This window comes from Atta cephalotes, assembly GCF_000143395.1.
Source record: "Atta cephalotes unplaced genomic scaffold scaffold00022, whole genome shotgun sequence".
Classification (NCBI taxonomy): Eukaryota; Metazoa; Arthropoda; class Insecta; order Hymenoptera; family Formicidae; genus Atta; species Atta cephalotes.
In genome coordinates, this window is record NW_012130086.1 from 1,368,707 (window position 1) to 1,395,250 (window position 26,544).

At 38.7% G+C, this 26,544-nt stretch overlaps 1 protein-coding gene across 1 annotated transcript in view; it reads left to right on the forward strand.

Annotated features, from left to right (window-relative positions):
• The window catches only part of LOC105619516 (mediator of RNA polymerase II transcription subunit 13), a 33,021-nt gene extending 6,720 nt beyond the window's left edge, over nucleotides 1–26,301 (forward strand). The window contains 16 exon segments of the mRNA XM_012201033.1: nucleotides 11,239–11,584; nucleotides 15,128–15,296; nucleotides 15,752–15,897; nucleotides 16,010–16,448; nucleotides 17,722–17,871; nucleotides 19,112–19,682; nucleotides 20,132–20,338; nucleotides 20,454–22,214; nucleotides 22,773–23,115; nucleotides 23,209–23,519; nucleotides 23,655–23,846; nucleotides 23,975–24,304; nucleotides 25,019–25,357; nucleotides 25,452–25,733; nucleotides 25,808–26,079; nucleotides 26,169–26,301. Of these exon segments, the coding sequence (XP_012056423.1) occupies nucleotides 11,239–11,584; nucleotides 15,128–15,296; nucleotides 15,752–15,897; nucleotides 16,010–16,448; nucleotides 17,722–17,871; nucleotides 19,112–19,682; nucleotides 20,132–20,338; nucleotides 20,454–22,214; nucleotides 22,773–23,115; nucleotides 23,209–23,519; nucleotides 23,655–23,846; nucleotides 23,975–24,304; nucleotides 25,019–25,357; nucleotides 25,452–25,733; nucleotides 25,808–26,079; nucleotides 26,169–26,301 (5,991 nt within the window).
• The last annotated feature ends 243 nt before the right edge of the window (nucleotides 26,302–26,544 follow it).

Sequence of the window (26,544 nt, forward strand, 5' to 3'; positions counted from 1 at the left end):
GAGAGAGAGAGAGACAGTAGGGGAAGCCGCGAACGGGGTCCCCCGCCCAACCTAGGTGAAAGCCTTGCACCGACTCTTGCGAGGACGCGGGTTACAACTATGGAAGAGCCTCACGGAACACGGAACACCGTATCGAGTTTCGCTTTGCTTTTATGTCGTTCTCTCTTTATATCCTCTCGTTACCGTATTGTTAAAAAATACATGCTTGTTTTATTTGTTGATAGGCGGAACAACCTTTAAGCAAAAAGCGTGCAAATTTATGATAATGCGACACACGATGTAATTGATTTTGTGGACATGACGATGACATGATTAATAATAAAATTAATTATATTTTTGCGAAATGTACAAATTTGCAAAGGACATTGAAACGATGCTCATTTATCATTGTTTTTGAAATAGCAAGATGAAACCATGCGGTTCTCTGAATTTTTCGACACCTCTTTTTGTAATAAAGTTTTGCAATCGATTGCAGCTCGCTCATACCGGGTGTCCAAATACGAGCTTCTTATTCATGAGTGACTTGCTATTGACATTGCCGTAGTGATTCAGAAGTGCTCAATCATCCTCTCGTTCCCAATATGCTCGGATAAAGATGTGTTTTAAGGAGGCTCTTTATGCATCGTGCACCCTGACTCGATGATAGTTGTACATTTCTTCTTTATTGTATTTAGTTATTGAAACATCAACGGTTAATCTCACTCAGGTCTGATCGGATTTTATCTTTATCTTACTATACACATATGGGACCGAGATATACATCTTATTTATATGGAAAAAACGAAATATCTAAAAAATTTTTTGCTGGGGTAAAAATTTAGTTATATATAGATACAGATTTGAAAATAATTTTGGGTTATTAAAATAGTTATATATGACGCAAATTAATTGCTAAAATCAAAATGCTTTTGCATTGTTTGAGAAAAAAAAAATTTCTAAAAAATGAATTAAAAATGAGTTAATCTATACATACAGAAAAAATTATTTTATTGCTAAAAAAAAGTGATTACTCAATTTATTTCTTTCTTTTTAACAATTAAGTAATAATTATCTCTAATAAAGCATATCTTTGATAATAATCTTAAAATATTATAAATTTTAGAAAAACTCATTATTATATTTACTTAAAACAAAAATTTATTTTCATTTGAAAAATTGTAAAGTTGATAGAAGATACGATTTTATTATAATAAGCAAATCAAATTTAATTTAATAATCTTGATTGAAGTATTAATTAAGCTTATTAGGATTCAAAATATAGTTTGAATAATGATGTTTATAATGATAGATTTGCGGATATGAACTTTCGAAATACTTGAAACAAATAATTATTACTTGCGTACAAGTAACATGCGTTACATGTATTTTTCTGTTAAGTTTTGATCATATCAATTAAAATTTCGATCATCATAATTGGACATCTGGTTATATTAATTAGATTATTTAGAGTTTCCATCATGAAATGAATCATTGCATTCTTATTGTTTGCCAAAGCAAATTTGTTAAAGCGATTTTTTTAATAAATCGAGTTACCATAGAAATACCTAATTTTTTTATATAACTAACTTGAAGTACTGAAATTGATGTGTGCAAAATTCTACGGTAGATTAACGATGAAATAAGAGAGAAAAGATATTAAAAATATAATCTTTCACGTGTAACGACTTAATGATATATAAGACTCGCAAATACTTCTTTGATTAACTGCATACAAATCTTACCATAGACTTTTCTTAAAAACGAGATTATAATAGTTTAAAAAATTACGATTTTAATGATCACAAAAAAGTAACAGATCAACGGCCATTCTGGAAAGATATTTACGTGGATAAACTTGCATATAAATATAACTTGCATATAAATTTAACCTCGAAAAGTAAACATTATTTCATCTTGTTTTCATTCAATGAAGATGCAGCTTTTGATTTACTATTTTATGTTCCATACTATTTCATTAAGATATACACGTAGTTTCAATATTTCATCCAAATTATGCAGATATTTGTAATGTTAGGTGAGTCTTCGTGAGACACCCCAAATTTTTGGCACTTTATTAAAAAACCACCTTAAATGAAACGATCACTGTGTTACACTGTATCTCTTGCTGCAAAGCATCAATAACCATAAAATTCTGATTCGTTCATTTTCAACCAGAAATTTTTCTCACCGCACGTAATTATTTTGATGGTTTAACAAATTATTTTCAAATCTAACTAAATTTTTTAGATATTTTAGCACCTTTTACCGTATCCGTTGCGGTGTTACTCGGAGTTTTTTTCAGAAATCACGTTTGATATCAAAATCCTTTGTGCGTTCGTAGATTGCGCATGTCGACAGATTCAGGCCAAACGTTTTCACCGTTGACGGTGATTAACCGTCTTAAGGATAATTAAGGGGAAGAGACGAAAGTATTATGGGAGAAATATCGAGCGACGGCGAGTCTATATTCGCTGAGAGGGGCGCGAATCCGAAAGAGGCGGCGGTTCCACCGCGAGATGAAAGGCAGACGGCGGGTGCGATTCCGTTACTGTGTACGGTTCCTGAGGAAAATATGCCGGTGGAATCGACCGGTACGGTTTCCGAAACACAAAGGCGATTGTCGAAGGCGAATTTTAAACTATCCGCTGTGATTTGGCGGGATGGGGAGAAGCAGAGAAACGAGAGGGAGGAACACGCGACGAGGAGAGCTCTGTGTCCTGGCTAATTCCCCCCCTCTGAGACAACAACGGGCTCTCGTCGTCATTGCTCGCCTGTCGTCTCTCAGGTTCGAAGCTTCTTTCTCCTCTCTTTCTCCTTCTATGTCTTCTTCGTCTCCTTCTCTTTGCTGCATCCTTTTCTTCTTCCTTCGATCCCGGCGACTTAAAAATAGACTGAGTGCGAGGATATTGTGACCGATTAGGAAACGAACGGTTTATATACAAGGTGTCTCTCACTAAGCACCCTTTCAATTCGCGGATTTTTTGATGATTTAGGTCCGTTTCTATCAATGTAGATTAACTTTAATCTCGATTTTATTTCTTAGAACTAGAAAAAAATGAAGAATAAATTGAATCGATTAAAGTTAATCTACATTGATGGAAACTCGCATTGGATTAGGAATGCATTTGTTTTTAAAATGTTTGAGGACGATTCATGAGGACTATAAAACTTTAAATGTACTTTATCAATACGTTTCGAGATAGTCAATGACGTACATTTAAAAGTCGAGTTTCCCGTCAAGCATATAAAATATTTCGGCGCTTGCAAGGTTTTAGTGATTTTACAACAATAATTTCGTAAACAATTTGCAAACGAGTTTGCTAGCGTTTATAAATAAATATGCGTTATGTATACATAGTTGCATACGTATGCAGTATATGCAGTACATACACTTCAAGCGAAAAACGTAGTTTCAAAGTTACATTAATTCTAATAAATATTAATCGACACTTATAGAATGTTCAGAGGAAATATCGAAATGTTGCTGTGTCAAAACAGCAAATCTGGGAGAGGTTCGAGCAGCACTTACATTAAACATACAACTCTATCATCTTTTTTTCACAAAATAATGAAAAAAAGTATCTATTTCCCTTAGTCTCGGCACAGAAAAGGGAAATAGAATCATTCAGAAAATTTTACAAAATTCCTGATAAAAATAAAAGCGAAAAGATATACATTGTATTGAACGAACGCTAAATAACCAAATGTAACGAAATCCGTAATTACAACATCAACGATTTTTTCTTAGTTGAAGAGATCATCCGCTACAACTTCACTTATCCTGGCTTTCATTAGTCCAAAGTTTACTTAGCGATTTGTTTGTATGTACCGGCATAATCGTTACGCTTCACTACACCTAATAATCGCACCATTACTTCGAAACGCTGTTTCTGTCACGCTCGTTAACATTGCGCCTTTCCGAAAACTCAAACGCAACTCGCAGCAAGACGCCTTTCCATGCTGATGCTCGACGCTCATTTTCTGCGCCAAAATAAGTTATATCGTTCACTTGCTGCAACAGTGACATAAATTGAAAAACAAGATTTTTTCAAAAAATGTTTGAATATTTTGAATTAAAATTTTGTAATATTAACTTGAAAATACAATTTTGATAGTAACTGATGATAGAAAATTAAAAGTATATTCTTTTAAAGTATTCCCCTTTTTTCTTTTTTTTATTCTTTTTTATAAAGTTCTATTTTTAAGCAATTAAAAAATGATCATTTCTGAGTTATGTCATTGTTGTAGATTGTAGAGATATGATGGCGATAGAAAATGAAAATGCAAAAAGATGTAGCGTCATGTATGTAGCATTTAATATCTTAAATCAGATTCAACTTCCAGTATCAGAGGTTGTCAAAATTCAGACTATGTGATCATACTAATCTTTCCAATTTCAACGTCTCATAACACTGAAATAACACTTTAAGGCCGATATTCATAATCAATTCTTATATTTAACTGTCTTAAATAGACTCTCAAAATGTCATGACATCTTAAGACATTACTTAAGACAGTCTTAAAATAAGAACGGACTAAAATATGAATTCTGACCTAAGACTATTTTGAAAATAACTCAGGGAAGGAAGATTCTTTTGCGTTGATTTTTAAAATATCTACTCCGTATCACGGCAACTAATGCCGAAGAGAAAAAAAAATCGCGTACACGATAAGCAAACTCACTAAGCCATGCCCTCGCTTTCAATTTCCTCTTCGAGAGCCTCTCTCTCCCTCTCTTTTTCTTTCTCGCCTTCGCGGAAGAACAGTCGAGTTACGTTATAAAGCCTTGCTCGAACGACGCGATAAAAAAAGAAGGAAGAAAAAAGGTTTACGCACGAACGAATAAGTCTACACATGCGATAAAAGAGCGTCTCTTGCTCGCGGAGAATCTCACCGGTTAATCTCAAGCGGTCGGTTGTGCGAATCGGCATCGGCGATGCACCGCGTCGCGATGCAACGCAACGCAACGCATCGCAGGTATACCCAACGCATTTTCAATGTTAACGCGCCTTCTTCTATCTCGCGGCACGTCCTACACGCCGTGGTACACGGGGTATCTCATAGTAACTGATATAGGATTGAGATTTGAATTGAAGCTCGGAAACGGAACGCTCGATGCTGAATGAAATCGACGCGCTTTGGCGGAACGAGCTTACGCCAATTGTATAAAAACGTCTAGATTTCGAGGATCTTTTTAATGCCTACCACAATAGGGCCGTAAGAAATTAACCAATAGTCGATTATTTTTCTTTGACTGTGATCAAGTAAATTTCTCAAGACTTAAGGCGAGAGTGCAGAAGAATCTTGCATAACGCAAAAGAAAATAAATTGATCAAAGTCTTGCATTTCCTTCCTTTCTAGAATAAAAGACTCTGGTTAATTTTTTTCTACTTTATGCATTATGTGTTGAGCAAAGGTCTGTGTTCCGGCCTTTACTAGTTACGATCCTATTGTAGAATAGACACAAGCGCAGCTGTGTGCGGGACACCTTGTATAAACATGGAGAACGTCAAGCTGTAGGAATCTACCGTAGCAGAGGCAAGCTCTCTCGACTAAGGCGATTACAAGGCGAGGATCCGTGAATCTACTTTCGAGCGAGCGGCTCTCGGCTCGTTCATTCGCGAGAGAATTTTACCTCGTTACGCACACGCACGCGACGTAACGTTCGTGCGGCTTTAACGGCGACGGGCGTAAGGAGGGCAGTAACAGAAATGGGAACCTATAGCAGGCGGGAATGCTCTCTGGTACCGTAAATACATTGCAGCGCAATAAAAATAGAATGCGGGATACCCCGCATTGATGATATGCCACATTGATATTTTAATCGTGACTGACCCCGCGCGGCGCGTCTTTGCGCACACTGAATACATGATTCTTCTTCTTTTTATTTTTTTCCACACATTCATGCTTATCACTGGTCACGATACTGACGATGATACCTATAAATTTTCTGCTCGGGTGGCATTGCGGTTTGATATCGGCGTATAAATTGCTATGCTGTCACGATCATTTTCGTAACGTTTAGCATTACCTCGTGCGATTAATAGTTAGCTCGTCGTTTCTCGTAGACGATTTCATATAAACGTTTCAGCAATGACGCTATATTATATCGTATTTCGCGCGGTATATACCTTCACAAATATCAAACGCTTGAAAGATCATTTACAAATTCCACGTTTTACACTTACAAATTTTCATTGTATCCCTGAACCGCTGGAGGATTACCATAACAGTCGTCTAGAATGCGAACTTCGCGCGACACGTCGACCATCGGCCGGATCTCTCGTGGTCGCGCGAGAAAAAGGTACAGCCGGTTGGAGGAGGAGGGGGAGACGAAGAAGGAGAAGGAGGCAAGCCGTCCGATGGCAGAGAGAGAGAGAGAGAGAGAGAGAGAGAGACGCAGCGGCGCGCGTGGACGGATGGTTCGGAGGGGATAGTCGGGGGTTCCCCGAGTCGAGTCGAACGCGCGAGCCCACGCGGGCGGCCTTGCACGTCGCCTTGCTTGTATTGATCAGCGAGCTTGACAGCCCCGTAGCGTTACGGCGGGCGCCTTTGGTTACTCGCTTTCTCTCTCTCTCTCCCTCATCAACATTCGAGCGATTGGTGCGCGAATATTTTATCTCGCCGTTGCACGATGTAATACATATCTTCCGTGAAGAAGAGAACGCAGGAAAGAGAAAGAGATATATAAATAGCTTTTTTATTATGCACTGTTAAAACATTATAATGAGCGTAAAGGCAGTACAAATCATACAAAGCAGTAAAAGAAATATTACAAAAAATAATAAAGGAAAATGTACACATTAAATGTGCGCGCGCGCATGTGTGTGTGTGTGTGTGTGTGTGTGTGTGTGTGTGTGTGTGTGTGCAAAACAAGAGAGGCCAAACATAATCGCACTGCACTGGCATGTGATAGGCGCCACTACACGCATGGCGTCCCTACCTTCCGACAGTGTGCGATGTGCCGCTCGTCCTCTCCGTGGAAGGCGCGGAACGTTATCGACCGATCGTTACGCCTCCACGAGACTCGACCACCGCGTATCACGCACTCTCGAGAAAGAGATGACGCTTCTCTCTTACCGCGATGGAATGAGATAACACGAAAAGTTGCCGAGATTCTTGTTTCAGAGTCTTGAAAATTTTTTTGTGCCAATCCTCGAATTGTTATAGGATTCAGCGTTTGTTATGATTTTATATATCAAGAGAAAGATGGAGATATGACGCCGTGAGAGCTATCTCGTATCAATCGATAACGAATCCTGACCTGGTCACTGAATAAGCGCCATATTCTGAAGGCGATCTTTGGGGAAAATTCCTATCGATCGATTGCAGCATTTCGACAAAACTTGCCATCCGCCACTATGGCGAAAATACATGACCGGGTCAATGCAGAGAGCGCTGACATCCCTTCAGTTTAGAGAGAAATCGATATGTACACGCGCTTATCTGGATGTTTTTCAAAAAAAAAATAACCTCTTTAAAACTGGCTTTCAAAATTAAAAACAAAAGATCTATTTGCCGATTATTCTATTATATAAGCTAATTAAAAAAAGATCGAATGATTGTGTTCGAAAACGATTAAAAGGATTTATTTTAATCTTAAAATAAATTTTGTGAAGGAAATTATTTTATCTTGTATATAGAGGGAATATTATGGGTGAAGCGGATTTTTGTTTTATCCGAGTCTTGACGCGGCCAACTTCAGATCCTTCTGACGTAATTCGCGCGATCGGGAGATCCCCGAAGGTGCCAAAATCTTATTACCTGCCTGCGCGGTGGTTGTATACACATTTGAATCGTTCTGATTATGTCAGCTGGTTCTCTGACGTAAGGAGACGCCCGGCGCCGATTGGACGATAGACGCGCGCCCACTATGCGACTGTGCGCGCGTGCGCAGTTCTCACGGATTCCCTCAAAGTTGCCGGAGCCCCCCGAATGCATCGGCAATGGCGTCACACGGTATCTGCCATTATCCTCTGGAATGCCTACTGGTTAGACGCGAAGGCACAATTCGCAATTCCTGCATGCTTCATTCTGGCAGTTAAGTATTATTGTACAAATCGCGAATAATTTCAATAAAACGAGAAGATTCTCGATAATTTTCATCCAATAATCGGCGTCAATTGTACGCACGATTTGAAGAATCTTTGCGTTAGCAATAATAAACAACGACCAGAATGTTTTTAACATACTTTCATTTCCCATTCCCATGGAAATTCGTACAAAAGATTTGAAGAATCAGAAATACACATTTATATTAAATACATATGAGACTAGAAGTCTATCGAAATATATCGCGAGGAAAATTATAAAAATACAATTTTTTAATTATAGAGAGAAATAAATAGATAAAATATTTCTCCGAAGTTTGAAATAGAAATAGTTTAATAAAAATGGACAGAGCAAATAGAAATCTTCCCTCTGAAATCTGGCGTAAATCATCGCTTAAAGCTTAAGCGCGCATTGTTTATACGCGCGCGTCGCTCATTGCATTGTCAATCAGAGTTCATGAGAGAGAGCGTGCACGCGCGCGTGCGCGCGCACGCACATACTTCGGAGCGAGACGGCGTGAAGTGCGCCGCGCACGCGTTCGGTACACGATCGACTCCCGTAACGCGCGCGTCGATGACTCGCCGTTGACCGCGCGGCGGGACACCCCGTCCCTAATCGTCGAGGGACCGGCGCGGGCGGCGCGCGGCGCGACGCGGCGCGGCTGGGAAGCGCGCGCGGAATCAGGTGCGATGAAGATACCAAATCTGGGGTGAATGGACTCTCTCTCGTTAACGGAGATAGGACATTTTCCGTCAATGCAATGAACGGATACGGGCGAGGGCCCCGCGCGCGCGAGATCTTGACGACTTTGACGTTGACCTTACGCGACGCGCTCGATGCTGCCTTATTTTTGATCTAAAAAGATCTTTGAACTCGTCGATAATTATATGCTTCTTTGTTGTATTTTTTTATTAGTAATTAACACTAAAAAAAGTATAGTGAGTACACTTACGTTAGTATACTTACATTTCTTACTCACTAAAAAGACCAAACGACTAAATTACATGAAAATAAAAAAGTGAGAAAAAAACCAATCATTCAATATAAAGAATATAATTATCGAAAACATACAAAAAATATCTTTTACATACAAGAAATATTAACTTAAAAAATTTAAATAACCAATAATAATTTCCAATGTTGACAGAAAAAATGGTAAGAGAAGAGAGAAGCTTTCTGATATTGAATCACGACGTATAGTTAATAAGCATCAATAACTATATATTTCGGTCTGCTTTAATATACTTCAAGACATAGTTATATTAAAAATGAAACATCGATGATATGTGTCAAAAAGAAAAACGGACTTTTAGAAGATTAAAATTTCAATAGATATTTCTTAGAAGAAAACGTGGAATCGAAGCTTGAGATACAAAAGCAAGGTCAGAGAGAAAGTTTTTTGCAACATAGGAATTTCTAAATTCCGAAAAGCCTGTTCGATATTAGAAAATACGTGATGAAGTTTAAAATTTCAGATATCAAATGTCCTTGACGAAGAAAGAAATGATTATTATCTGATGAATTATCTGTCATCAAATAGCAATTAACTTTATCTCGATTGCTATAATTTCGAAATATATAAAAAATTTTCATAGAGATGTTTTTTCCTATTGTTATCATGATACATCGATCAAGTTGGGTGATTTAGCAGAATATTAAAATGGCTGTTTATCAAAAAAAAGTGGCTTTCCAATTGTTGTGATATTTAAATCTAGTGAGGAACTAAGGCATGAAACAGTTACAATAAGAATTCTACAATTTTGTTGCATTAACTGGCTAATTAAATATTCTATTCGAGATAATCAGAATTTCAATTAAGATAACCAGAATTCTTATTTATATTATCAGAATTATTTTGTTTGTAGTTCTTGTTGATACAATCAAAACATTTTTCTCAGTGACTCTATATCCAGATTTATATACCCGTTTCTATCAGTATAGATTATCACAGTTTAACTTACGCTTCATCTTTTTCTAATTCTTAGAACTAGAAAAAAATAAGGAATTAATTGAACCAACATTAAACTAGTATTAGTGAAAACGAGCATTAGGCTTGGTTCAAAATGCACCAATGAATGGGAAGTAATGCGTCTCAGGCAGGAATGGTCGAAATGCAATTAATCAATCGAGCGATTAGCGAGTCGATTGCGCATGCCTGTTTTGTTGAAAACGTTTCATGGTACGATTGTATGCGATAATATGCGTTTGAATAAATTAGCGGCTTGTCACGTCGCGTGACAAATAGAGACACTGTGCCGTAAGGTCAAGGACCGACCCGATGTCGCTTTCTCGGCGAGCCGCGCGCCGCACTCCCTGTATATGTCTATTTTACTGGGTAATGCACGTTTCGCCGCGCTCAAAGGATAATTTATTACCTTGCGATTTAACGTCTCCGTTCGCGAAGACGTTATTGCCGCCGACCGTTCGTTCACGGCCAATGTTATCTTTTGTTCGGTAAGAGCGTGTACATTTTTACGTTCGCATTTTCATTGGATTGTTTACGGCTTATTGTTGATATTTTGCTGGCAAATCTGATCGATTATCTTCTAGAGATCTAGAAAACTAGATACCTCATTATTGCGAATTAAACAGCAACGGTGAACTAACGGAACGTTGATGATTTTTAACAGCCGTTAGATTCGAGCAATCCCGTTTGATATCACTCACTTTTTTTCATTATTACTAGATTTACAGTTGCATTCATGCCTTCAACATTACTGAATAAAAAAATAAACTCGAAAGTAGTAAATGTAATTTTTGCATTTTTACAAATAATTTATTTGTTTAATTTATCAAATGAGTAATTTATAAGCAAGATTTTAAACATTTTTTGAAAATAAGGGACAAACCAACGTCGGAATCCCAAAGCCGCTTATCGCGATTACGTATGATGCATGATTGCAAAGGAATTTCTAAATGGAAAACCCCTATTTTCGATATCGGAAAAACAAGCATGTGTGTCACTGCAGTAAATTCGCCAGTCACGGTTCTGCTTTTATTTATTTATTTTATTTTATTTTATTTTTTTTTTTTTATTACAGCGTTATCGCGCAAATCCCGCGTGTATTCATGATGAGGGGGATTCTCCGGGCAGAACGCGTGTTCTAATTTCCGATGAAAATCATGACCCTCGCAAATCCCTAACGAGATATCCCACTTCACCATCGATTAACCCTTTGATCACTAATCGTCGCTATTGTTTGACAGACATCCCTCTGCGGTATTAAATGGAGGAAACTCGTGTGGGGCGAGGTGGCCGGTGGCTTCGGCGGCACGCCCCTCGAGGACCCGGTGCTGTCGAGTTTCTCGCGATGTTTAGCTGGTGACATTCTGTGCGTATGGCGACGAGTGGCCGCCACGCCGGCCACCTCCGGCCCGGCGGCGGCCGCCACCGCCACTTCGGCGCCCGGGGCTGGCATCTTCGACCTGGGCATCGCGCCCTCGCCCGCGCCCCCGCCGCTCTCTCTCACCGCCGCCAAGGAGCTCTGGATCTTCTGGTACGGCGAGGAACCTGATCTCTCCGGCCTGGTATCACCGGAGCTCATCGCTTGCGGTGAGTATATCTTCACCGCGGAAACTGGAAACGCACCAAGTCGAACTTGGAGATTATAGACCAAGAGATGAGGAATGTAAAGAAGAATTTATTTTGCGAAACTCGTTACGTGAATTATATAAAAACGTTCGATTATTATAGAATTCCTTTTTTTTTTTAGAAGACAGTACCGACACGATTCTAACGCCATTTCTATCTATCATTTAATGAATAATAAAAATAAAACAACATTTGTGTTTTTATTATGTTTCCTAAAAAGAACAGGCTACGTTACCTCAATTAAAAGTTATTATATCTTTCTGAAAGAAAGCGGCTAAAGACTTTTTGACAAGAATCTGAACATGAGAAAGTCTCTTTGATGGATTCACCATATTTCAACAATTCCTGAGAGAGAGAAATAAATAACAAAGAGATAGAATAGAGTGGAAAAAAGAAAGGAATAGTAAATATATGTCCTTCTTTTTCGTAGATTTTTATTAAAACTACTATTCAGCATATAAAACTATGACTCTTGTCCAGATTCTTATAGGAAGGTCTAAAAACAGCAAATCGCATAATAATCGAGGATCAAAATTGTTCACATGAAGATGATCCGTGTTATTTGCTCAATACATGGCCAAGTGATAATCTCGATGTGTAATATTTATGTAGGCGCGATGTACGGTATATTGTGTACGCCGGACTGGAAGTAGCAATTACGTGATGTTTATATACCGTTGTGTGGTGTTTTACCTAACGTCAACAAGGAGACCGTGACTAAGCTAACTTTTATTACGTACTTTCCAAGAGGAAGTTTCGACACGTAAGAGACACGAAGGGACCACGTTGCGTTAACGGATTTGCAGAAGCACTTGACGCGCAAAAATCTTGTACTATACACAAGATCTATAGACTGTACATATACAACGTTCTGACGATATAGCCGACCGAGGCAACGTTAAAATCACAAGGAGAGAAAAAAGGAATACGATTAAAAGTGAAACTCTCTTAGTCTTTAGATCGTTGCGATAAGCAGCGACGTGTATAAACGCGTTAGCACGTGAATCACACATCAAATTATCACTCAACTGTGTATCTCCTTTCGGGCCATCAAATGATTCTGCCTGTTTTAAGCGACGTTTACAATGAGATTTTAAGACCATAAAATGAAGCCTTAAGTTAAAAAATTGATCGATCACATCAAATATGAGGAGAATAAACGACCAGTATCGTAAATTTCTATGATTTCTCTATGATCATTTTGATAAAAACTCGGACAAGCAAACCGAGCCAATTTTGTTTGAGGATACCTGCGTGCCGAAGACACGCGACGAAACTTTTAAAGTGGTAGCGAACCGGCTAGTTATAATTCTCGAGATTAGATTAGGTCAAGGAATATGCTCAACCGTGACCGGTCGATTTAACAAATTGAAGCTTTCGTTTTCTCTCACCGTAGATATATCGAGTTACATTACTCGAAGCATAAAATCGTACGAAATAAATTTTTTTTATATATTCAGTAAATGATCAGTAAAATATTCTCTCCAAAACTGAAGCTTCGAGCAATGAATAAATTAATCAATCGCAGTTGAATATTCTCGGGGATGGTAGATTAGACCACGAAGCTCAGAGAGAAAGAGAGAGTTATCAAATTTGATTTACTCATTCTTAATACTTCGCCAGCGACATGGGATTTCAATTCTATGGAATCTTAATTCTGTAGTAATAAAAATCTTTGAGAAACGAAGCAAAATTTTTTTTGTTCCAGATCACATAAAAATTTGAAAAAATTCTGATATACTTAAAGCTTCAATAAGTTTTTACTTATAGAACTTTATAGAAATCGAATTGTATTTTACTTATTTTTTATAGATTTAAATCTACCAGAATTCACAATCGCACAAAATATCGATAGTGCCTTTAAGGATCCCAAGTTCTCCGATGGATTACGTTTTCTATCGTTTTTTTAACGCTCAGATTTCACTACTCAATTTCCAACGACTACGATGACGATTATCCCGCCTTTGAGAAGTGTGCAGTAACGTCGTTGTCGTGCAACGGACCAGTGTTCGAGCCGTGCTGGACCGAGGCCCGGCCGGTGGCGTTTCTCGACCGGCGGGGTCGCTGAACCATGCACTTGTCTGCAACTCGTTGCAGCGCGCAACGTATAGATCTGCTGTGTTGTGCATCGCACCGCGCCGCGCTACTCTGCCGGAGAGTGCACCAATTGCGAAACTGTGGCCGACCGCACGGTGAACCGTTAAGATTGAAAACGACCAACATGGCCTACCGCTGCGACGGTGACAATCGTGACAGTTTAGCGACTAAAAAAAAACCGTTGATCATTCGAAGAATTGAGATAAGACGCGCCTCTTCGCTCTTATCGGATATCGATCTCCTTTCTTTTCTTTGTTAGGAGAGAATATTTTGGTATTATCAGTTTAAAAGCATGGAACGGATAAATGTATCATTATCATTTTTCTTTTATGTCGTCAGATACGTGCGATAATTAATATTGAAGTAAACAGTAACAACTACAACACAGTCAAGCCGAGTGCGCTCTACTTTTTAAGAATAATATATAATATATTTATAATAATATATTTCATTGTCAGTTTTATGTACGATTATCGCGAATAGTTTCCCGATAACGTTCGGATTTTGGGAGACGCAGGCTGCAGTGAGACCACCGCGGCTAGTGGTCCATGAGAGATGCAACTCCCTCAGGCTCCGGTCATATCGATCGACAGAACACGTGTTCTCTCACCCAGTGATTCTCAACATTACTGCAACTGTGTGTTATTATAAAAGGTGTATTTAATTACACGAGATTTATTATTGATTTCTTTCTTTCGTTAAATAATTATGCCTCGGTGTTCATTTATTTTTGTATATAGTTGCAGTTGGAGGAAAGCGTTTGCTTGCGAGATATACCTTTCAACAATCATGAGTTGAAATCACAGAACGAAATGTACATAATATCGCGCTTGCGCGCGTTCCAAAGCGAGTTCGCAGATCCTACGCACCTCTTCGTACTTCGAAGCGTACTTGTTCGCGTGAGAACAAAATCAGGGGAAAGCTGGTTCGAGCACGCGCGCGCGCGACTTGAGATTCTAGAACTTTTCTGTTTTCTCGGCCAACTTCTTCTCTACCTTCCATGAAACGCTCACCGTCTCTTGACGTCGCTGTGATTTTACACGCGAATCGCATTACTTTCACGTTAAATTCCGCCAGATTGGGCGCTCCGCAAATAAGAGCGTACTTACCTGCTCCATTGTACAGCGCGACTATTGAAATATATACGATACCGAGCGAAAATTACATGTATATTTCTTGCCAGAGCCAAAAGAAGACATATCGTTTCTTCTCGCTTAATTGGAGCAGTAGTAGCAACGTATAACCATTATTTCCGCGTATTTTTAGAAATCGATCGTCCATACGTAGCGCACATTAGAGTATTCTAGTTCCTCCACGTCGTTCATTGTACAAGAAGGAGGAATGTTATAACTAGACCGATGCGCCGACAACTTCGTTCACGATTTTACTATTTACTGTCATTTACAGAAAGCGAGCAGGGTTCTTGGGAAAGCGGATTGTCGTACGAATGCCGGTCACTTCTTTTCAAGGCTCTGCATAACTTGATTGAACGGTGTTTGCTATCCCGTGATTTCGTTCGCTTAGGAAAGTGGTTTGTGCAACCTTACAATGGCTACGAGAAACACCGTTGTAGCAGGTAAATGCTTGTTTAATAACAATATGTGTTATTGAGTTCTGCAATTTTACAAAATATTTTTCAAAAGTAATGATATGATTTTATTTTATTTCATTTTGAGAATAAATTATTTTAAGAACATTCAGTATCATGTGTGTCTTATCGTAAAAATTAGACACATACTTAAAATGTACAATAACGTATTCAGAATGTATATATATTATATTTAAATATTTCATAAAAGAAGTACACAAATGTTCATTATGAAATGAATGCTCGGATCTTGGAACTATATCTGATAATTTAATATTTGTAAATGTTTAATGTGGATGTAAATGACGCACAAATACGTGAATAAGGCGTACATATGTGTCTAATTTAATGTGATAAAGAGTATGGATTAAGTATATAAAGTACACAGTACTTTTGCAAATTACAGATTGACAAATCTTTAAATCTTTTATTTATATTTGCAGCAGCCATCTGTCGTTCTCATTTGCATTTTTCGTTCACGGAGAAAGTACTGTGTGCGCAAGTGTGGACGTCAGGCAGCATCCTGCGGTGCGACATCTCACAAAGACATGTCTACAACGTACTCAGACCTCCCAATCCGGTGTTAAGGGTAAGTATCGCTTGCTATGTAGACAGAAAAATTTATAAGTACAGTTGACACGATGAAATATTGATTCATTATTAATGTCAATGTATTATATATTTCTTGATTTATTCCACAGTGATCCTAGCCCCTTATGGACTAGCAGGCACATTAACGGGTCAGGTGAGTCGTATGGACAGTCAACTTCTCGAAGAATGGAAACATTTTTATCCAATTAGTACCGGCAGTAATCCGGAGACCGGGCTTCCACCCCTCGTGGAAGTCCTCGTCGGTGGCGTGCGCATGCGTTATCCTTCTTGTTACGTCTTGGTTACGGATATGGATGATATGCCATCCGAAACTCCTCTCTCGCCTCCAAGCAGTCCCGTCACTTGTGAGCGACCCCTTTTAACGCAACAGGAACTGAGCGCAGCTACCGAATTACCGGAACGCGTGTGGGCAGAATGTACTTTGAGTTCACCAGTGTCTACTTCCAAGACAGAATCTTCCACGGAACCTGGAACCTGGACGTTCGTGGAACCGACGCAAAAGTCTTCCTGTACCTGTTCATGTTCGAAGTAAGAACAGCGGAAATTTATGCTTCTTTTTTTATTTCGACTTTATTGCATTGTGCAAGACACTATCTTTAGATTCCTGTTTCTTAGATTTCAAGTATAAAAAATTAATTGTTTACTATATGTAACTTTTAATAAATTTATCATTAAATTGCTTTAATTAATTCAATAGCAGACCAAAGTCAAAATTATATATGATCGTTTTTATAATTGAACAATAGTAAACATTTAATTTTACTATATATTGCGTCGTTGAATAATGTTAGTAATATTTACCATCATATTGGTTTCTGCCATTGCATGTAATAGCACAAAATAATAGAATCGTAGAATATCCAAATTATTATAGATAAGTAGTAAATATGTGATGGCTGTTGTAATGTGTGCATGGAAATTTAGTCTTTGAAAAGATAGCTCAAAAGCAATTCTTAATGACGAATTTGTTAATGTATTTATAAAGTTATATTTAAAGCAAATTAAATTAAGTACTTATTTATAATTTTTATCCAAAAACGCATAAATTGTTAACTATAACGAAAAGATTGTAATTATTATGTATTGCATTTGAGCTTCTATAAAAAATCATAAGTATGTTTAGGACCGTATATTAATGACATACAAAATCCAATCAAAAGCTAAAGAGACCTGAAGTATGTTATATTTGAATAGAAAAAAATACAATTTTTTTACGTTTATATAAATCAATGAAGATTAGCTTAAAATAACATACCGTAAATACAATTTTAGCTAATTCTTCCTTGACATTTAAATATGTTGCTGAACTCTCATATTGAAGAATTATGAGGTAGCCAAAAAATACTTAGGTATGCAAACGTTATTTTTGTGGTCATTAATTAAAAAAAACAAATGATCATAATGTCATTTCATATCAATAATTTCAATAAGGTGTTCAAAACTTGATTAAGACAATGTAATATTTATTAATAAAAATGATTATTAAAATATAAGAAGAAATATTGATAGTAGGATTACTGCGAAATAATTCAAATAGATAATTCAAATTATCTTAAAAGAATTGTTAATTCGCAAGCAAAACATTTAGTATTTTATTTATTGAATCATTTTCTTAAAGTATATAATTAGATATTTATCAAAATAATACAATAGAAATCGTTACAAGTATGCCATATTTTAAGCTAACCTTTTTGCAATTTCACAAAGTTGATATATGAGTTGTTGCTTCAGGATTCTGTAAGGTAAAATAATAGAGAGATGCGTTCGCAAGGAAACGAGATGTTAAATGCATCGGTTGCAGGTATACGACCCCCGGGGGTTGGAAGAGCCTGGCCTCCTCTCAGGTTCAGAGGGAGAGGGTAGATAAAGGTGGACGGAGGGTCGTACCGTTTCACCGACGGTCTACCACTCAGTGGGACGCTTGTCCCTCTGTCCCTGCTAATGCCCCCAGGTGGGTAATTTCTAGGCCCCCAAATACAAAGGGAGAAAGAGATCATCTTCATAATTTCTCTTAATCAATCATCGCAATAACGCCAGTTTTACGTATGATCATAATGATCCCCCATAACTCTTCACATGCATCATCGCTTTTGCAGCTCCATCATGTATATTCAAATAATTTGACGCACAATATAACGTATTAATCAGATTTTATTTTAACTGTACAAAGGTGCGAGGCATGTGTCTTTTTAAACGCGATCGAGTCGCGGATGAAGAAAGATGAACGGAAGACTAATATTCTTACACTTGAGACGGTATAAAACTGCAAATATCATTTAATGGTATAACGATATACTTAGAATTTTTCAGTGGGTAAATGGGACTTCCTAATGTCAATATTACGTGAATCCTATGGTATAAGGTCAATTTTTTACATGTACTAATACAATGTAGTGAGTACAGACATGTATTTAATCAACGAATAACAAGTTTATACCAATAATATATTCCCTTAGCGAATTATTTTTATATACTATATCTCGCTTATAAAAAACAAAAAACAAAATAGTTTATGAAATTTTCACATATAATCTGTCGACTTAAAAATATTTTCATACGCATGAGATTCGGTAGCAGACGGGATCTGAGCTTTACACATGATTGGTAGTACACTTTAGCATATATCTTCCTTTTCAGTTATTTAATTAGCTTGTGTTACATGTAATATAGAAAATGGTATATGCTTTGCATGTAGATATTGTTCGATATTTCCAATATTTATTTTACCTTATGAATTATCGTTTTTACATCCATCTAACAGGCTTCTGTGCATATTCATACACTTCATATTTTATGTTTTGACAAGCGCAACATACGCTTTTTCTCAAACAATTCATCGTCTTAGTTACACAAGTTATTACTTTAATAACATTATTAATATGTTGAGAAAAATTAACGAAAATGTATATGCTGTTCTAATGTAAAGCTAAATTATTTTTAAATATATCACGATATATTGAAATAATCATGATGTAGGAAATACTGTAATCTAAAAAATCTAGTCTAACATTGTAACAATCTAGTTCTGAAAAATATTGTTTGCCATTTTGGATTGATCTTTCCTACATCAGAATTGACTATTCAATGCTTTTTCATGTTCTTGGATATGGATACTAAACTCATTTTCTTTTTACAACTCTAACAAAAATTGTTGAATATATCCGTAATCAATATGTTTAAAAATTGAGTAGGTCGGTACTGAGTAGAACGGAAGCACCTAGTACACCACCGGGCGGTCCACCTTCCTACTCGCGCGGACCACCAACGGGAGGAGATTGTTTACCGGTGCCGTCGGTTGGCTCACCAGGTTCTCCGGCACCATCGCCCCTCCTGACTCCACACTCCGAGCCGGCGTCGGTCCCGCCCGCGGAGCCTACGATGCCGACTCTCAGCCCGCAACCTCCACCAAGTCACACAAACACTGCCCTACCCCTAACTCCGTCGCAAGGGCCCAAGTCCATTTCTTCCGCGTGCAACAACCAGGTGCACAGTCCGTCGGTTCCTGGACCGGTACTAAAACGACCAATCTTGATATCCCGAGAGTACGAAGGTGCTCTCTTGGAAGATGAGCAACCGCTATCCTGGCTCTACGATTATTCGCTCCAGGAAGCTTGGCTGAATCATCCTGTGAAGCGTTTTAAATCCATGAACATCAGCGCCCCGCCGACTAATCGGAGCAACGTTCTGTACCCACCAATGAACTCTCAAACGCTCCAATCTCAAGCTCCTAAGCTGGAAATTAAACAAGAACCTGTCGCAGTTGTAAGTGATATTTATCATTGACAAAAAAATAATTAAGATAAATTAAATCACTTAGCATATTTTTAAATATATATTTGCTACAAAAATACTCAGATTTTATCAAATTATAGAAAGATGATTTCCTCTTAGATGCCTTTTAGAATCTTATTTAGTGAAATTTTATATAATTCATAAAATTTAGAAACTGGAAGTTTGTAAAATTAATACGGTTTGTCTCATATTTTTCAGAGCAAAAAAAATAAAATACGATTAGTATATACACAAAAAATTTTTTATTCGAAAACTTGAATAAAAAACATTTCAGTATTTAATTGAAAATTATTAACTTTATTTGCGATAAGATTACAAAAATAGTCTTAGCTATTTTCAATTCCAACACAAATGTCTAATATCTTTCTTCATTTGCATTATTAAACGCATTAACGATAAAGTATGTTTTGTGATATCAGGGCGAATGTATCGGAAGAAGAACAGATCCATACGAGTTTGATGCGACAGGCGAGGAAAATGGCACAAATGTCGATGGTCTCAGACGACAAAGGGATGATCCTTCTAAACCAGGATCTCTTTTCACCAGCGAGGGTCTTCAGCCTTCCTATAAGGATTTAGATCAAATATTCGACAATTCCGATCCTGATACTTCCAGCGATGAAACGGTAAGTTCGAATTTATTTTAAAATAACTGATATAATTCTGTACATGGCACAAGGACACAAGAGAAATTAGAGTCCTCGAAGATCGGATAGAAATAGGATGCCTTTATGTTCACAGAATCTGAATCAACTACAAATACAAACACCACCAGGCTCGAATAAATCTGGTGGATTGCACGAAGAGACGAGGGTGGACGGTGCAAATAAGAATAACAATCGAGGAGTCACAGTTTTACGACCAGAAGAATTATCCAAGATGTTTCCAACTCCTCCTTCTCTAGAGCATAATCCTGTTGCTTCGCCTTGCCAACTAAGTGACCCTCTCATGGACCAGACTGAGCTGCTGATGCCTTCGCGACCGCTCAGACACCTGCCCGACATCTATCCTAATATGGGTTCTCCACAAGAAGAGCCAATTGACGATTGGTCATACGTGTTCAAGCCGGCGGCCATCAGCAAGATGGTCGGTTCTTCCAAGTACGCACCTCTCACGAATCTGCCTAGCCAATCTCTGCCATCCATCACACTGCCATCGCACTGCGTGTACAGACCTTCCTGGCAGTGCAATTCTGCTTCCACCAATCAGGCGGACAAACCTCTTCCACCAACCAGGCCCGGATCAGTGCAACAGCAGCAGCAACAGCAGCAACAACAACAGCAACAACAGCAACAACAACAACAGCAACCTTGTCCACAAAGTCCGGCGCCACCTTATCGTTCAAACACTCTGCCTGGTAGGCCACCACCACCCCCATACGACCAACCCAGCCCAGCCACATCCACTACTTCTTCATATCTCAATAAAAATCTCAATAGCATCGAGGCGGATACGCCGGGACCCGCTCGCGCACCCGAATCAAATTCCCTCGTAGTGAATATTCTTCTGGGTGACACCGCACTCAATATCTTCCGTGATCATAATTTCGACAGTTGCAGTCTGTGTGTGTGCAATGCTGGGCCCAAGGTTGTAGGCAATATCAAAGGCGCTGATGCGGGCGTTTATCTCAGCAATTCGTGGGTGGGTTCTGCGCTCTTCCAAGACGACGATCAAATCAGATGTAGTTGTGGCTTCAGCGCCGTAGTGAATCGACGGCTCGCGCATCGAGCAGGTCTGTTCTATGAAGATGAAATGGAGATCACGGGCGTCGCCGAAGATCCGGCGGAGAAGAAAAAGGGGTCGCTTACTGCGGTCGCGTGCCCCGGAGCGAAAGCGGCCCCCGAAGGTCTCGACACGATACCACCAAATGTTCTCGAATTATTACGCGAGCAATGCCTGATCGTTCAAAGTTCTGCCAGCAGTTTGTATAGAGCGGCTAGGATATGCGCCACCGTGAAAAGCTATCCGACTTTGACGCCAACAGTGAACACTCTAGAATTCAATGATGGCAATGAGGTATGCGTCGCCGCGCTCGATCAAGGCAAGCTCGACGGCGCGCATAACGAGAGGGCGGCGCGTGTAAATGGCGTGCATCGGTGGGTATTTCTCAGGGCACGAGGTCCCCAATGTAGCGGTGATATCGTGCGAATGATGAGATCGCTACAGCCGCTGCTCCAGGATGCTGTGCAGAAGAAGTGTACGACGCGCATGTGGGAAGCGCCGTATACTGTCACCGGACCGCTCACGTGGCGACAATTCCATCGTTTAGCCGGTCGCGGCACTGACGATCGTTGTGAGCCACAACCAATACCTGCTCTAGTCGTCGGATATGATCGTGATTGGTTGTCATTGTCACCGTACGCGGTCTGCTTCTGGGAAAAACTGTCTTTAGAACCGTTTGCCGGACATAGAGACGTTGCCTATGTGGTCGTCGCACCTGACAGTGATTGTATTGTCAGTAGAGTGAAATCATTTTTCCGAGAACTTTCCTGCACGTATGAGGTAAGTGCAAGAATTATTTTGTCTTACAATTTTAATGTTTTCAAATCTTATACATTTCTTTTTTCTCACAATAACAAGATTTATATTTAATATGATGTGAAAAAACCATTACAAGTTTCCATTAGAAGTTTCATCGATCTTTGTCTTTTCATTACGATTCTTCAAAGAACAATAGTATTGCTATTAATATTGATATTATTTTATTAAATTTATTTATCAATATTAATAGCAGTAAACAAAAAAAAGAGTAATTTTTGGATCTTTGAATTTTTATTGTAAAATATTTGTGTGTGTGTGTGTGTGTGTGTGTGTGTGTGTGTGTGTGTGTGTGTGTGTGTGTGTGTGTGTGTGTGTGTGTGTGTGTGTGTGTGTGTGTGTGTACACATACTACGTAGATAATTGAAATTTTTTCTAAAATGTATTTGAAAAACTACATTTTAAAATTGATCCTTTTCTGTATTGTTATTATATCTAGTTTTTTCGCAGTTCGCTCACTTAATTTCGCCTGCAATAAGAAATATTAAAGTTTGAGATGTCAATATTTTTAACTCGTCGCAGATTTGCCGGTTAGGAAGACACACGCCAATCTCGAAACAACTACGCGATGGAATTCTGCGCGTCGGGAAGTCGACTGTGCAGAAACTGGCGAAGCAACCGATGGATGATTGGTTCAAGTTTTTGGGAGAGAATCATATAGGCGAACTATTGAGATTGTATGCCCAAGTGTGTAATCATCGATTAGCTCCATATTTGACGCAGGTCATACAAGATCGTAGTTTATTGGATCCTGGTGATTCTCAACAAGCCAACAAACAACAGCAACAGCAATCCACAATAATTCCCGTTCCTGATACAATGCCAGCTACACCCGATGTATTATCAACTAAACCTGAATCTGTCGGTACGTCTTATCGATGATCGCATTTTAATGATACGGTTTTAACGATATATTGTCTCTGGAGTTGAGTCTAACGAGATTCTTTGCCTTTTACAGAAGGGGAAAATCCGAGGAGCGAAACTCCCTCCTCGAGCACAGCAACGAATCAGACTACTACTAATATAACCGGTAATACGACACCGACATCGCAACCTACAAGCAACACAACGCCGATTACTACGACCACAGGTCCGGACGAGGAAGAAATCGAACCTCCAGCCATCGTTGTTTACTTTGTTGAACCTTTTTCGTTAGGCGGTACCGAGGATCCTGATCGACGTCGGCTTGCTATTCTAGCTCTACTCAGAGCTTACTCTTCTGCGATCAATAGCATGCCTGAAAATATGAGATCAAATATTCACGTTCAGGTAATAAATTCTAAGCATCTTGATATGATGAGGAGTTAATAATTTTAGGATCTTGATGAGGAGTTAATAATTTTAAACTCAGCTGATCAGTATTTTAAGTTGTTTTTATGGCATTCTAACAATTTTTGCTTTTAGATAATATCCTTGGAAAGCATAATGGAATTGGGTCGAGCTCGAGAAAGGCGAAAGATTCAAGATGAGATGAGAGCCTTGGCGTTAAATGTCTTCTTGCAAGGACGTCGATTATTAAATCATAATTCTACGGTGAAAAGCCTTACTGGTTTCGGTACTGCCGCCGCTGCAGACATCTTTCTCAAAAGTAAAGATGTAAGGCTCCATGTTCCATTACTATAAATTAATGCTTACCATATGATTGAGGATTGCCGAATTCCGTTTGTGCACTGCGATGTGAGATTAAAATCCATGCTATATATAAATCATTTTTACTCATTTAGTAATATTCTCTGCATCAGGAACGAAATAGAGCACCTTATCGTCTCTACGCACCGGCCTTCGTATTAGCACCATTGCGGGCGAAGAGTGAAGCTCCCGAATCATTTGGCATGCCAAGACCCGAAGAATGCGCGGTGCTCTATCTGAGTTACTGTTTGAGTGAGGATCAGTCTTGGCTGTTGGCGGCCGCAACGGACGATAGGGGCGAAATTTTCGAAACTGCTACCATTAACATCGACATACCTAACAGGAAAAGAAGAAAGCGCGCTTCAGCTAGGCGTATTGGCCTTCAAAAGCTTATGGACTTTATATTGAGTGTAATGTCCCAAGGTGTAAGTAAAAATTTTACATAAATTAAAATCATTAATAGAATAAATCAACAGTATTTAATAAAGAATATGAGAGCCAACGCAAAGTTTTTTCGCAAAAACAATATTTTTCTCATCTGAAAAAACAAACATTTCGATCTTTATATCAGATCATCCTCAGTATATCGTTAATAATTTCAAATTATATATTAATCATATCTCTATTACAAAACTTCAAAAATAAAAATATATATCAGTTGCAAACCTATACGCATCGTTAACATGTTAACAAGGAATTAACTGTAGAACAATAGTATGGAATGGTTGATTATGTTAGAAAGTGTGGTGGGGCAAGCATTAAAGGAGGGGAGTTAGAATCAGAAACTTAAGAGGGGAACAAATGGCTAAGGACAGGAAGATAATTATCGGGATAAATATCAGGTAATCGAACATATTACTTTGTGTTTATTCAGACCACGGTGTTGTTTTTTATGTATATTCCGATACCATCCTCTTATTAAAAGGGAATTCCAAAATATGCAAATTGATATTTTTTCCTATTAATTTTTTGATGATAGAATACTTGATATTATAAATGACATGAAAAATCACAATTCAAATTCTCATTGATAATTTTTATTCTTGTTAAAAACATTTGTTCTTTATCATTAAATATTATTCATTTTATAAATATTATTTCTGTTTTTTATATCGTTCAATTATTTATTTTTGTTGCAGGTACAACCATGGAGACTGGTCGTTGGTCGAATAGGACGCATTGGACATGGCGAATTGAAAGGATGGAGTTGGTTACTTTCTAGAAAAGCGCTTCTGAAAGCTTCAAAGCATCTGAAAGAGATATGCGGACAGTGTAGTCTCTTATATCCCTCGGCGGCACCTTGCGTACTCAGTGCGTGTTTAGTCTCACTCGAGCCAGATTCCACTCTGAGATTAATGGCCGATCAATTCACTCCCGATGAAAGATTTAGTCAGGCATCTGTAAACTGCCAGTTATCCACACCTCAAGATGTCACATGTACTCATATACTTGTTTTCCCTACATCCGCTACCACTCAGGTAAGAAAGTTTAATTATATATACATAAGCTTAATTAGATTATTTATTGAATATAATTAGTCTAAATCCTGTTGTTGTTGTTTTAATATTTTAGTCGTCGCAAACCGCATTTCAAGAGCAACACAACGTACCCGAGTTAGGAGATGACGAATTATTTTCCGCTCTAAATGATGATATGCCGGAAGGTATGGAGGGAATGGGTGACTTCAACGATATTTTCAATGTTTGGCCTGAGCCGGGCGCAGGCGGTGGGCAAAGTCCAAGCGGAAGTCCGCACCGTCCTGAAGGTTCACCGCATGGAGGAGATGGCGGTGGATCAGGCTTGGGCAATCACGATGGGCCTGGCAGTCCATTTCCGTGCAGCAACACGCCAAGAGTAAATTTTGTATTTTAAACTAAGTCTGCGACTATATTGTATCCATGTGAAATTACAAGCAAATTTATTCGCAGATAGCGACGACTGAGCAAGCAGAAGAAGTTGGCACGCTTCTACAACAACCACTCGCTCTTGGTTACTTAGTATCAACTGCGCCAACGGGACGAATGCCACCATGGTTTTGGGCAGCTTGTCCACATCTCGAAAACGTTTGCCCGGTATTCCTGAAGAACGCATTACACCTGCACAGTCCCGCAATACAACAGAACAGCGACGATTTACTTCAGCAACAAAACGCACCTACTGCTCATCCATTGGACTCGCAGTATACCACTGACGTGCTCAGGTTTGTATTTGCGATGATGTTCGTGATTTTTGCTTTCTAGATATTTGTTGCGCGAAATTTATATTATGTGCAATTTACGTGATTGACAGGTACGTGTTAGAAGGGTACAACGCACTGTCGTGGCTTGCACTGGATGCGAACACCAAGGACCGACTGTCCTGCTTACCAGTGCACGTACAGGCGCTCATGCATCTCTACCATGCGACGGCAGCTCTCGTCTGACCCACACCCTCTCCCGTTGTAGTGCAGTATATGCACCTCTCTCACGCACTCCTTATTGTACCGTCACTTGGGGCTTTACGAGAGCAACTGATTTCCTATGCCCTTTACCTATACTACATTAGTTAGGTACTTAGAGAGAAAGAGATTGTCTAGGTACAGAGTACGATCCTTCTCGACTATATGTAAAGAGAACCGAGCTTTTTTTACTCGGACTCTAATTAATACACAAGTTAGCGCAATGAA